The sequence below is a fragment of the Fusarium subglutinans genome, assembly GCF_013396075.1.
Source record: "Fusarium subglutinans strain NRRL 66333 chromosome Unknown NRRL66333_c0000007, whole genome shotgun sequence".
Classification (NCBI taxonomy): Eukaryota; Fungi; Ascomycota; class Sordariomycetes; order Hypocreales; family Nectriaceae; genus Fusarium; species Fusarium subglutinans.
The window spans coordinates 315390-329314 of NW_023502070.1; the positions used below are offsets into that span (position 1 = coordinate 315390).

At 49.7% G+C, this 13925-nt stretch overlaps 5 protein-coding genes across 5 annotated transcripts; 3 read left to right on the forward strand and 2 right to left on the reverse strand.

The window, feature by feature from the left end:
• Positions 1–645: 645 nt before the first annotated feature.
• FSUBG_1405 (uncharacterized protein) lies at positions 646–984 on the reverse strand (the record flags this gene model as incomplete). The annotated part of the gene is made up of 2 exons (XM_036679003.1): positions 646–764; positions 834–984. The coding sequence occupies 2 exons, from the start codon at positions 982–984 to the stop codon at positions 646–648; spliced, it is 270 nt and encodes an 89-aa protein (XP_036543115.1).
• A 2597-nt stretch (positions 985–3581) lies between these two features.
• On the forward strand, positions 3582–4402 carry FSUBG_1406 (fkbp-type peptidyl-prolyl cis-trans isomerase; the record flags this gene model as incomplete). Its single annotated transcript, XM_036679014.1, has 5 exons — positions 3582–3759; positions 3825–3882; positions 3934–3975; positions 4031–4104; positions 4167–4402. 5 exons carry the CDS (start codon positions 3582–3584, stop codon positions 4400–4402), a joined length of 588 nt encoding a protein of 195 aa, XP_036543116.1.
• Positions 4403–6966: 2564 nt separating this feature from the next.
• Positions 6967–9308, forward strand: FSUBG_1407 (TRK1-potassium transporter I; the record flags this gene model as incomplete). The annotated part of the gene is made up of 2 exons (XM_036679025.1): positions 6967–8485; positions 8536–9308. 2 exons carry the CDS (start codon positions 6967–6969, stop codon positions 9306–9308), a joined length of 2292 nt encoding a protein of 763 aa, XP_036543117.1.
• Positions 9309–9469: 161 nt separating this feature from the next.
• FSUBG_1408 (DNA polymerase kappa subunit) lies at positions 9470–11445 on the reverse strand (the record flags this gene model as incomplete). The annotated part of the gene is made up of 2 exons (XM_036679036.1): positions 9470–11194; positions 11248–11445. The coding sequence occupies 2 exons, from the start codon at positions 11443–11445 to the stop codon at positions 9470–9472; spliced, it is 1923 nt and encodes a 640-aa protein (XP_036543118.1).
• A 561-nt stretch (positions 11446–12006) lies between these two features.
• Positions 12007–13402, forward strand: FSUBG_1409 (uncharacterized protein; the record flags this gene model as incomplete). Its single annotated transcript, XM_036679046.1, has 3 exons — positions 12007–12044; positions 12109–12275; positions 12339–13402. 3 exons carry the CDS (start codon positions 12007–12009, stop codon positions 13400–13402), a joined length of 1269 nt encoding a protein of 422 aa, XP_036543119.1.
• Between the last annotated feature and the right edge of the window lie 523 nt (positions 13403–13925).

Consider the following 13925-nt stretch of genomic DNA (forward strand, 5'->3'; position numbering starts at 1 on the left):
GGCTGCAGGTACCGAGCGGGAGGGAACCCAAGGGCCCCATCCACTCGCAGAGACCGCAACCCAACCCGTCACACCATCAGTAAATTTTTGGTGTCTTGGACCCTTTTTTGAAATTTCCAAAAATCAAGGAAAAAGCACAGATGAAATTAGAAAGGAGCTGAAACAGCTGAAAGGTGTGTTGGAAATTTTCTTCCATGGTCTCAAATTGGGTCGCTAGAATCGGACCAGTCCGACGGGCCGTCTCATATCTCATCCAGCCATCTCGACTTGTAAGAGGTCAAGACGGGAGATTTGGCCCTTCTAAAAAGTTCAGCGCGGACCGCAAAGTGTCCGACGCTCGAATAGTAAAAGTACAAAGGATGATACAGTCAGTATAGAAAAAGGGAAAAGAAAAACAGTCTCGGCTCAATCCAACCCGTCCCAGAGTCTATCAATCTTGGTTATCGTTGTGCAACCCTTGCCCTCTAATCCATAATACATCGCCATGCTGCGCTCAATCTTGCCTCATATCTCCAAAAGTCAAAACGCCTGTCTATGTTGTGTATATCCCATATCCGTTACATGTCGCTATTCGAAATCGATGAAACATAGGAAATCGAAAAGAAAAGAAAAAAGAAGAAAAAAAAGGCTGTGACCAAGTGTTGTTTAGATCCTCGTATATGCGCCAGAATATTTTGGTGCCGGCGAGTCTTTCTCATACGAGACTTTGTTGTGGTTGATGACCAAGTTTCGACCAGAGCTGGCGACTTGTGTAGTGTGCTTGTCTGAATCAAATGTTAGAGTGGGGCCATGGGGAGTGAAAGAGCCCGGAGACTCGGTGGTAGGTAACTTACCAGCACCGTACTCGCGGTAATCGCCAGGAGAAAGAGATCGAGGCGTTGTGCTGGTTGAAGAGCTGTACGAACCAGAAGAGTAGCTGTAAGAGCTGGAGATGGAAGGCTCCTTGGTGCTCTGGTGGATTTGGACAGTGTAAGGGGAGCTCATGGTTGCGGTTGTGTTGGTTGTTAGGGGTAGTTGTCGTTGGTGAGAGTTGTGTTGTAGATGTTAATCGAAATGGTTGGTGGTTGAAAAGGCAATCTTGTATGTTCTTTCGAGGCTTTGTATTGTGAGTGTTTGGTGGGAATGAAAAAGGGAATGGCATAGGAAGAAGGGGGTCTATATGTATTTGAAGCTTTATGATGAGAAATGATAGTACGTACTCGGTCATTTGTAAGTGGATTTAACCCAAGACCTCACTGCCTGGAGGACAAGGGTTACCTGGCAAAGCGCAAGGCATCTCGCACGCTAGGTAGCCTTCGATATGGGGGGACCCAAGGAATTCCATCGAGTTCAGGGGAGTGAGTCAAAAGGAGTCAGAGACAAGACCAAGACCCGAGCAAGCACGTACTCCCGGGCCCGGCACGGCAAGCGGGCCATGCCTCTAAAGCACAACGGACGGGAGGGCTAGTAATTGATGGTGTGTAAATGGGAATGGACAACACGGGGTGCAGCATAATGGGGCTTGGTCAAATCATTGGGCATCGACTGGCTGTTCAGGGCAAGGGACCAGAGTCTAAAAGAAAACATCCCAGCAAGACTCATTGCGATTGCAGAACATCCGTCCCCCTTAACAGAAACCTTGTGACAGCACTGCTCAGGCCCTCGGTGGCGAAATTCAGGTTTACAAGTGAAGGTTGGTGACGCTGGATAGGGCGGAGCCGTAGCGACGTAGGGCGAATGAGCAGCATTTGGTGCAAGGCAGGGCAAAGGACCAAGCCCCACGGTGTGCGCGAGAGGGACCGACCGGGTCTGAGGGGATGCAATTCGGAGACCATGATTCAAATTGGTTGAAAAGAGACAAGACGATAATAATACTATGTCTATTTGTTGCCTATAATTGGGGGCCACGAGTCGCTTCTTCTAGTCTGTTGGGCATGTACTGTGTACTCGGTCTTTGGTAAATACTAACCCCCAGCATGACTTATTAGACTTTGATTAGACCGGGGGCATTTTCACGATGCAACGGCCTTTGAGTGAATGCATGAAACACTCGCAGCGGCCGTCATGCTAGAGGTTGGAGTCTAGGGAGTCCAGTCCGGTCCAGGCACCACAGGCACCAGCGCCAGTAACACGTACCACAACCTTGGGATCGTGGAGCTATAATACGTTAGTGACCATGAACAGATAAAAATATCCATGGTGGTCGTCATGACTGGGTAAGAAAGGGAGTGAGGCTTCGCTTCGTGAATCTCACAATTCCACTCTTTGTCTGAGACAACTCCCCATCTCACGCTCTGTGTCTTCGTCTTTGTTGAACCCCCCCTTTTTTCTTATTTCTTTGATGCAGGCCTTGACTCTCATGACTGGCATCGCCCTTGTACAACAGACACATCCAAATCCAGCTCATACCTATCGCTGCCCAAAACTTAAACATAAGTGTCACCGTGTCTCTGAATTGTGCACCCGAGCCTATCGAAGCTCTATGCCCCCCACCGTAAAGGAAAGGGGTTGAAAGGGGACTATCATGTCTCCCTGTCTCGATCAACAGCATCATGACAAGAGGCGAAATTCATTGTGAAGCGCTTGGCCCAGGGCTTCTCGGCGCTGGTGGATCTGACACCTGCAGGCTGGGATGTGCCCACATCTGGGTTGCATCTCTGCTGCAGGAACTGATGCACCTGCTCGACTAGTAAACTTGTCGATTGCTGAAGCTCTACACCATCTCGCCTTGGTGCAGTCACGCGTAAGTACATCGGCGCCCTAGCCGCCGCAGTAGACGATTCTTACTAGTCCTGATATCCTGAACGGATGGATGGACGGATGGGCCCGACACTGATTACTGGTCACATCAGAAACATGACCATCCAGTGACGTCGCGATACTCTGTTTCGATAACAGCCTTGGTGTGATGAATCAGGGACTGCCAAGGGATGTTTCTTTTTGCGCCTTGCTTGGCTGTACAAGGCCCCGACTGATTTAGTGAAGCGTCGTGTTATCGTCATGAGTCACATGGATGGTTTCGCCCTGCGAGACCGAAACAGAAACAGAATATGCAAATGCATATTTGTAATGCGTCAGATTTACTGTAGATACATGTGTATGTACGTAGTTGAAGGGTCAACGTGATGCAAATCCTCATGGATGGACCCTGTTATTTCGATTCTGCTCATCCATATCTGGCATTGCAGCCTCCCCGGTTTCCAAATGGAGATGCGAGACGTGACAACCCAGAAACAGATCAAGGATGGGGTCGTTCAGGCGGGCCGGCCCCATTGACCAATAACAGGCTCCTTAGCTTGACCCTCCAAGCTATGACGCTGTTTTATCAGAAGCACACGCTGCAGTACAGAGCCTTTGGCCGCTAAACGGACACGTCGCAGCTTAACGTTAGAGAGGCCAACAACCCCAGAGCAGACGGCGGGAGCTTCATCCATCCAACGACAACCTCGCTCGCATCCATTCACACTGCCTCACACGACGTGCCAACCACACCCATCGACGTCACATCTCCAACCAATTCAGGCTTCTCATTGACCTCAACGCCGTTGTGACCTCCATTAACCTCATCAATTCCCCGCCCCGCATCTGTCCCGGCCGCCACCATGAAGGCCGCCCTCCTCCTCTCCGCCCTCGCCTCTGCCGCCGTTGGCGTTGTCGCCGAGGACCTCAAGATTGACGTTACTCTTCCTGTCGTCTGCGACCGCAAGACACAGAAGGGTGACAAGGTCCAGATGCACTACCGTGGCACCCTTAAGGACTCGGGGAAACAATTCGACGCCAGTAAGTTCCTCCGCTTTGCATCTACATCAATGATCATCACAAGCACATGCTAATTCGGACACAAGGCTACGACCGTGGCACTCCTCTTGAATTCCGCGTTGGCTCTGGTCAGGTCATCAGGGGGTAAGCTTCATTACTGCGATGTACACAAACTCGAGGCTGACAATTGTGTAGATGGGACGAGGGTCTACTCGACATGTGTATTGGCGAGAAGCGGTACGTTAAGCATACAGCTACAGCCAGGACACCTCTTTACTAACCCTTGACTTAGACTTTTGACTATTCCGCCTGAGTACGGCTACGGCCAGCGAGCCATTGGCCCTATTCCTGCCGGTTCTACCCTAGGTTCGTTATTCCCACCAGCCCCTCCCGCTTCACATTCACCGCCTAACTCTACAAACCTGCAGTTTTCGAGACAGAGCTCGTTGGAATTGAAGGTGTCCCCAAGCCCGAGAAGATCGAGACAAAGGTTGTTGAGGGTGCCGAGACTGCCGCCGAGGCTATCAGTGAGGCTGTTGAGTCTGCCGCATCTGCCACCAAGAATGTTGCTGGCAAGGTTGCTCAGGCTGTCGTTGATGCTGCTGGTGCCGCCAAGACCATCATTGCAGACACTGATGACGCTCCTGAGCACGAGGAGCTGTAAGGATTCGATGTCTTCAATGATCTACTTTGTACATAACGTACCAACTCATACCACACCATGTTCTGTCTTAGACGCAGCCATAAGAAGCTGGATAACAAAACCCGGACCCTGTCAACGTCGTGTGCCATCCGCTCGGGGCTAGGCCCCACGCTGGCCCTCTGTGACATGTCCGTTGCATGTGCATAATCGCGCTGTAAGGAGGGTCTACTGTCTGTCCCGGGCAATAGGATTTGTCTCGTAGATCTCGACGTCATTATACGATACCCTCATTCTGTTGTGATGGCTTCGCCTCTGGCGGCCGCATGTATTGATGTTCACTGATCTTCTGTTACATTAAAGGATGTTGATGATGAACGGATATATGCAGGTATGGGTCACCCGAGTCATGTGGATGCACTTGGTGATGTCTTCAGCATGTCTGATCTCTCACTACTGAGTTGGATATCTCGATGAACTACAGGCTTTAATGGTGGTTTATTTCTTGTGGAGAGGGAGCGGGTCTTGTCTCTGGTCTTATTGAAATGGTTTCCTGCTCTTGAGTCACTTGTAAAATCCTTGACCGTTCTGGATGTATACTTTGATCACTTGCAGGTGGGGTGTTGATTAATCTATCTCATATCTAGCGGTGTAGGTCAATGACTGCCCATACTGCGTCATTTCTTCTGTTCTATCATGATGATGCTTAATCATGAGTAAATTATTGAATACCGCATATCATCTTTGATGTCAGGCGTGCGAGGATATCATAAACGGCTGTGGGTGCTAGAACGACGATGTCGTCGGGGCGAGCAACGAACCAGAAATGAATGCCACTATTTTCAAATTCCACAGCCTTAACTTGGTATACCTGCTGGTCAACCAGCCTTGTGTGATCAGTAATGAGCCCACCCTTGTTGACTTGCAGTGTCGGAGGCTCGTGAGGTTGGGTTCGATAGTGTAGGGTAGGTGCGGCTCAAAGAGGTTTCATGACGAAGCGCATCATGAAACACTAGGAGCAAGGATCTGGCACGAGTCCCCTCGAGAAATCGATTGTAACTAACTTCAGTCTTTAACTAGATGTTATGTTCTCACTCGTTCCACGTGACGTGTCTGAGCCCTCACCCTCGTGAATAGACTTTCCATTTCGAAACAATGGTGATGCGCTATAAGGTAGGTACCTAGTACGGAGTACGTAGTTTTGGTAATAACGCATTATTAGCCTTTTGGCAAATCGTAATGATGAACAACACCATAATGGTCAATGACAACAAGTACAACTGGCTAGTGAATGCTCCAATATCTTAACAACACGCGTCACCTGACAATACAAGACATTGACCGTATGTTACTAATCGTAACTCAATTTGGGGCTTTGGTTTCCTCCTGAGAAGGCGTTACATACGGATGAAGGCTCAGCCACGAGCTGCAAGGGTCAATCCATGAAAGGGGAACAGCTGGGTAAGGAGTGGAGGTTAAATTAAACATCATGATTACGTGAAGACTACCTAATCTCAAGAAGGAATGATAGAAAAAGTGCTACATGACAAGTATATACCCTTGCAGGCAAAAAGAGGCTAACAATACGAGTAGACACTGACTTGGGATCAGCGAAGCAAGACTCAAGTTGGCTGGGATTGAATCACTTATAAGTGAAGCCAAAAGCTACAGCGTTCCATTACGATAAAACCAATGATATCCGCTGGCGGAACGGACCCGTTAGCCCGTTTTAATGTGCCGGGAACTAGGGTACCTTAATTAGAGAGGGAGTCGGGAGGGACGGGATGAATATGGAGATGACGGGCGGGAATGGCCAGAGACAAGCCCGAATCTAAACCTTAATGGAGCATCAACTGTATGTATTTCATCAGGTACGTGAGGCTTAGACGCAACTGTTTCTAGGTACTAGCTAGACTTGAGGGTAATTGATGAATATCCAAACATTGGCTCCCTCTTTGTCTGTAGCTTTGACCTTTCCATGATCCTCAACCGTGCAACTACCATCTTTTTGTACTGGGTCACCTTGTGCTCACCGTTTCAATTGGGACGCGGTAAGCTTTTAGCGCCCGCTCAACCTTTGAATTTGGTGCGCTTTCAGTTGCACAGCATCCATAGGTAGGTTGGGATGGATCCCAGGGGCGTAACTCCATGTCTCCCTGTTAGTTTTCGATCAATGCACTGCCAGTTGGCACCTTTCATTATCACCATCTCCCGAATTAAACAGTGTCCTTGTCTGTTTTTGTAGCATTGTCTCTCTTCCTCGCGCCCGCGCCGTATAATTAATCCTGTTTACTCTCCTTTCTTGCATCTGCCGTCTTCCGTCTTCACCTTATCTGCTAGCGAAACCTACCTATTTCTTTCCTTTCAACTCTCTCGTTCACTCAACACTCACTCACTTGTGTATTTGGCATCACCGCGATTTCGTCACACAATCGCCTCCTCTAGTGATTGAAATGTCATATCTCTTCAAATAACGACACCGGACTAGATAAACAAGCTTTTCTGAGGCTCCGCGCCTATTGCTTGGGAGCTGACCTTTTCAGCTGGGGTACACATCTTGGCATCTCAAACCCGGCGCAGCCACCACGATGCTCGACTCTATCACATCTCGCTGGAAAGATCTTCGCGAGGAGCATCCGCGCTTTGATGCGGTCGTTACACAGGCTGGGAGGCTGGTACCACCCATCAACTTCATAACCATTCACTACGCCTACTTCATATTCGGATCCCTCTTCTTCTCACTTATCTTCTGGCTATCCAGCGAGCCAAGCCAGAGTATCCCCTACGTCGACTGTCTGTTCCTGGTGGTGTCTTCTTTTTGCGATACAGGCCTCAATACCGTCAATCTTTCCGAAATCACGACATGGCAGCAGGTTCTGCTGTATCTTCTTTTCATCATTGGAAGTGCTCTATGGGTTTCATTCTGGACGGTCATGGCACGAAAACAGGCGTTTGAGAAGCGTTTTGAGGATATCGTCAGGACAGAACGAGAAGCGAGAAAACGGCGGGCCGCATTGAGACGCGCCAAACCACTTGGGAGATTCCTCCCTTTCGTCAAAGCGAGGACAACACCTGTTTCAACCGAGACTTCCAATACCCTGACTGGTCTTGGAACAGTTCAGAGGACAGCAACTGAGAAACCTGACCCTAACGACTTGTTCAAGACAACTGCTCCTATGCGCCGCGCCGTTACTGCCCCTCCAGATGCTATTTCCGACTCAGACGACAATGATAGCAGTACGACGCAGGTGGCAGTTCCTGCACGGAACGCTCCTATGACCCCAAACTCCGGCGATCATATCCAATTCGCCGACAACTTGTCGCCCCGAAGCGCCGGCAGAGACAGCGTGTCCATTTATCGACGGAACGAGAACGAGGAACCCAACCGACGACCTTCAACCTCAGACTCAGCCAACAGCGACGAATCAGAAGACTTTCTTCTGCACTGGAAGAAGATACTCGGGAGCCACAATACAAGCAAGAGAGGCCAATTCTACGACCTATCTTCCGATGAACGTGAGGCTTTGGGTGGCTGTGAATACCGCGCGCTGAAGATCTTGGCCGTCACTGTTCCTCTTTACGCCTTCATGTGGCAAGCTGTATGTGGAATTGCACTGGGTGCCTGGATCAGCATCAACCGGCCATCCGCGGCGACCGTCAATGCTGTCAACCCCTGGTGGTGCGGAATCTTCTTATCGTCTTCGGCATTTAACAATGCCGGCATGTCACTCAATGACGCCGGCATGGGTGCATTTCAGGATGCGTATTTCGTTCTCATCGTCGTTGGTATCCTTGTCCTTGCCGGGAATACGGGCTATCCACTGCTATTGAGATTCTTTCTCTGGTGTAGTCTCAGGGTATTGCAACTGACCACCGAGCCTAAAACTCTAGGGCCATGGAAAGAGACGATCGAGTTCATTCTCAAGTATCCCCGTCGAGTATACACGACACTCTTCCCGTCAGGTGCTACATGGTGGCTCTTCACCGTCATTGTTGCCATCAACACGATTGACTGGGTTGCTTTTGAAGTCTTGAATATCGGAAATGATGTTGTAGAAGCTATGCCAGTGTCAGACCGTATCATTGCTGGATGGTTCCAAGCAATTGGTAAGTAAAAATCTCCCCATTATGTGATTGCCTCACTGACACATCTTAAGCTGTTCGTGCTGCTGGTTTTGCGGTCGTTTCTATCTCAGGTCTCTATCCTGCTGTCCAACTGCTCTACATGATTATGATGTACATTTCCGTATACCCTGTCTCGATTACAATGCGCCACTCCAATGTCTATGAGGAACGATCCCTTGGCATTTATGAGGATGACCCTCAAGTTTTGGACGCAGAGAATGGAAACGGAAACGAAAATGGAAACCACCTTCTGCCCACGATCTCAGAGGAACCAGAAAAACCTGCACTGCGACGAAGAGTCACCGCTGCAGCTCAAAAGACGGTCAAGAAGTCTATGACTTTCCATGGAGTTGGCGTGCGACCTCCCCCTAAAGGTCCAGACGATAACTCTCGTATCTCTTTCATTGGACAGCAGATTCGTGGACAGCTTGCTCATGACATGTGGTGGCTTATCCTCCCGGTCATCGTTATCATGATCATCGAGACCGACCATTTCCTCGAACAACCTCTTGCCTACAGCGTCTTTAATGTGTTGTTTGAGGTCGTTTCGGCTTATGGGTGCGTTGGTCTGTCCATGGGCTTACCAGGAAAAAGCTACAGCATGGCTGGAGGCATGCACCGAGGTAGCAAGTTTGTATTGTGCTTGGTGATACTCAGAGGCCGACATCGAGGTCTCCCTGTTGCGCTTGACAAAGCTGTTAGGTTGCCAGGAGAGAAGTTGGTACGCGAAGAGGAAGAAGACTCCAAGATCAGAAGGACAAAGACGATGAATAGGATAGCTAGTCGAGAGTCTAGAGTCATGTAGAGTTGCACATCGCATGTATATCAGCAAGGCGTTCACGGATCTGGAAACAGGATAGATTTGAATTTACCAACGGAAAGATAAAACAACGTTGAACGAACGTTTAGACAATATTATATTATAGACCTGTTTGCATCATTCACATCAAAGGCATATCACTTACATTATCCAAAGAACAACTGTTTCTGCTTCGGATCAGGCACCTTCGGCCTCCCTCTCTTCTTCTCTGTCATCCGTGGCTTCTTGATTTCAGGCGTCGGGTCACGTTTTATTGACGGGCCATCTGCCTGCACAGCCTCACGGATTGTCTGCCTCGACAGGCAAAGGTCTATATGTTCATTGAACTGCCGCTCATCGGCCGCTTGCGGTCTGCTGCAGATGGGACAGTCCCACCACTTCTCCTCTGCAGCGTTCTCTTTTGTAGGATTAGGGGCGATCTCCTTGCCGTGTCTTCGGCCCGGTGATTGATCTGGAGTATCCTGGTTACTAGAAGAGCCCTCAAGCAGGCCGTCTGGGTCGTCAAGTTGAAGATCGGCTCCTGGCCATTGTTCCCATTCTCCGTGACCATCACTCGCTTTTCTTTTCAGGGTTCCGTCTTGCGGACGGTCCTCTGAGTCTGTCCTTCGGGGCCGAAAGCCGAAGAAGGCCATGGCATCAGGCTTTTTGGTACTGACGAGATGTGTGCATCTCAGACCCATCAACCGAAGTTTCATGCCGGGCATTTCTTGCTCCAACTTGGTGAGAATAGGCAGAGCATAGTTGTACAGGTCATCTGCAAGGCATATGGCTCTTGGTAGGACGACCTGCCGAGTGAAGACCTCGAATGTGTGAAGCTTAACTTTAAGACAGAGTGTACGGCCTTTACACTCAGCGCGCTTCATGTCCTGCTCCAACTCCTCCGCTGTTGCTCGTAATTTTTCTCGCAGCTGTGTAGGATCCGACATATCGCGAAATGTACTCTCAGTGCCAACGCTTTTGCGCTCATACTCTTCTGCTGGCTGAATTTTGGTTCGACCAAGGCCTAAGTAGCATGTGAACAAGAACTCTGAGGTTTTGTCACCAAAAAGTGGGTTGAGATATTGTCGATGCTCGTAGAGATCACCACAAGTCTTGATACCAATCTCTAGCAGCTCTCTCTCGAGGACTCTCCCTATACCATTGACTTTACGGGTAGGTAGGTCGCGCATGAAGGCCATGATTGTTGGCCTATCACTAGATAAAACGTATTGCCCATTCGGTTTGTTCATATTTGAACAGATCTTTGCGAGTTTTGCGTTAGCAGCAATGCCAGCAGAGACAGTGATATTTGTCTTCTCATGAACTTCTCGCCGCATCTGTTCAACAGCTTCCGCTGGGTCCATCTCGTGTTCCTGGCAGTATTCGGTGATATTTAAGTATGCCTCATCGATACTAGCGCTCTCGAACCGGGGATCGTAGTTGACCAGTACCTCTCTCACCTCGTGCGCTTTTGCATTGTATTTCTGAAAGTTTGGTTTTAGCAAGATCAAACTTGGACATAATTTCTTCGCCACAAAGCCAGCCATGCCTGACCGGCAGCCGAACTTGCGCGCAACATAATTGCAAGTGGTCAAAACGCCGCCACCAACTGCGAAAGGGAGGTCCTTTATTTCCGGGCGATCAAGTTGTTCCACAGCTGCGTAGAATGCATCACAGTCCACATGGACAATGTGCTGAGTGAGGTCGCGAGTGAGTTCAAGTTCGGCAATCAGACGGTCTGCATTGCGCAAGTCCCGAGTCAGATCCCTCTTCTCGAGTTGAGCCTTTCGGGCGATAATTTGTTCGATCTTTTGGGTGAGGACCTTGTCTCGTTCTTCTTCGCGGTTGAAGAATTTGGATCCTTTGGAAGCGTTGTAGATGATATCAGAAACCTTGGAAGTTGTGTCAGTGATGATTGGTTCGTGTGGGTAGCAAGCGTGTGTACCTTTGTTTGATCAACCGTATCTTGTCCTGCTTTTAGTAGCGATGGTCCCAGAAGGGAATATTTGAGGGTTTTGAGAGCATCGTCCTCTGCAGTCTCAGGGGTGTCTCTGCTGACATGATTTGTTTCCTTTTCAGCTCCTGAAGGTTCCTCTGTTGGCGGCAATGGAGGTTGCTCCTCCGCTTGATCAGTTGGGCTCATCTCAAGGGGACAATGGCGGTGTCTTCATAGCATATACTGCGACTTTTGAAGGCATCGTGAAGCCAGCCTGATGTCGTCGCGTCTCAAGGATGAGAGGAGAAGGATGACGTGACGGAGAACCCCCCAACATCCTGGACGCGTTTGAAAAACACACGAGGTCATGTGACTTCACAGGGACCTCCGACTCTGTTTTAGGTGCTCTTAGTGCTGTCTTGGTTAGTGGGGGCCGCTATTTTGGTAGTGGGACGGCTCTAACGATACCAAGGGTCCTCTGAACTCAATTGGCTAGAGAATGTGCTTCCCCTCCCCAACAACAGGCGTCTAAGCGCCGACATGGACAACTTACATGCATTATGTCGTCTGTTGGAAACACAGAAGTTGATCAGTCGACGAGTCAAATGGCGCCCAGCTCTGAAATGAGGGTTGGACTCGGAAGGGGAGGGTACAAAAGCTGAACGAGGCCGCACAATTTCTTTCTGTCACGAATCGCTTGATTATTTTCCCTACAGGTCTTTGATCTTCTTCTGTCAGGTGAGCTCCCAGAGGAAAGGAACCCTTAATATGGCCGCACGACCAGGAGAGGAGAATGTTGCGACACTGTAAGTTGCGACGGCTAAATGCGCTGAGGAGATGTCCCAATTTGCTGACAGACCGTCAATGAAGCTTCGCAGATATTCATTACTTCTATGGCCCCGATACTGTGAAACCCAGACATCACAGGTTTGATAAGGGCTCATATGTCTACCTTTTTGAGAACGCCAACGAGCGCCGGTGTCGCATCGAAATTGCCAACCAGCCAGGCACTGAGGATCAGGATGCTTTCGAAGGATGTAAGACTCGACATGAGGTCGCGCATAGCTGAGAATGGACCATACTGATAAGCCAACCTTTAGACCTCGATCAGACACACGTCCGATACTCCTACAAGCAACAATGTAACGTCACTCTGACTGGACCTGAAGCTGTCGCGGACCAAAACGAATGGCACCTACCAACTTTTGATCCTCAGAACCAAAACAAGTACCACTATAAGCTTCACTCACTTGACATCTACTTCTGGACTCAGGCAGATGCGCTCCAATTTGTCAATGGCGTAAGAAGAGTTGCTCCGCCTTCACATGTCGAAGTCCTGGATGAGCCTGGCCCGCCCCCTCAACCTGCGCCTATGAGCTCTGTGGTTCAACAGTTGGAAAACGTTGCCATCTCAGATCCTCAATATGGTTCAGCCAACGTTCCGAGCTTTGCGCCTCCTCCCAACGTTCCCGCCCCGCCCCCGGCCCCGCCCTCCGAGGCACCGGCTAACTTTGCTCCGATGGCTTATAACCCGGCCGCGCCAGCAGCTCCGGAGACGATCCAGCACCGAGAAAAGACACCGCCTCCGGATGAGGATCCCCTCAACCCGCTGGCTGTTGCTGTTGCGTATGACTACCACAAGCAGCCTTTCACACCGGGTATGCCTCCGCCATCGCAATTCCCTCCGGGAGGTGTGACAAGCCCCGGGCTGCCTCCACCTCAATTCGGTCAGCATCCCGGATTGCAAAGAGCTGCTACGATGCCTGCTCAAGCATTGGGAAGTCCATATGGTGCAACATTCCCAGGTTCACCTGGATTTGTATCTCCCCCGCCTCCTCCACAAACTCAACCTCCGGCCCAGACTCAACCCCACTCGCAACCAACACCGCCAGCTTCCAACCCGGGACTTCCTCCGCCACCTCCCGGAGGCTTCACGCAGTACAGCTATACCCACCAAGAGCCGCAGGCGCCAACTCAGCCAGGTTCAGAGTATTCAGTTCATCAGCAAGTTTACCGTCCAACGCAGACAGAATTAGCCAATTCCGAGATCTACTCATTTGCGCCTAAGACAAAGGAGCCACGAGGCAAACTTGAAGAGAATGCGGGACGATTGGAGCGTGGCGTAACGGGCATGCTGAAGAAGTTTGAGAAGAAGTTTGGATAGATAGCATGGGACTTATCCAAACTTGGTTGGAGCGGGAGTTCAAGGCTGTTTTATTCTCACATGTTAATTTTATATAGCATCACCATTGATTTTAATCTGCTCATCAAGAGGATTAAGCCTTAACCTTTAAGTAGCGGCAGTCTTGTACTGCCTTAATGACCGTCAACAGACCTGCTATAGAGGTCCTACTGTTCAAAATAATGCCAAGTAGTTGAAAGCTCGATAGCCTCTTCGAAGGTGAAACCGAGATTTTGCAAAATGATACTACTGGGTCTCGACTTCTTATCCAGAGGGCCCAGCGGATGATGTATAACTCCCTCAATCAACTGTGTAACACCAACAGCCTGGAGAAGATATCAAAGGCTTGTGTTTCGAGATCCCGCAGGTTGGACAAGGGGGAAATGTGAAAAAGGTCTCACTGTACGGCTGAATGTAAGACGACCAAAGAAGAAGTAGTGGCATCAAGAAAGGCTGGTGGTTCTCACGGAAACCCCGACAATGTGCATTGCTTAAGAGAAGACTT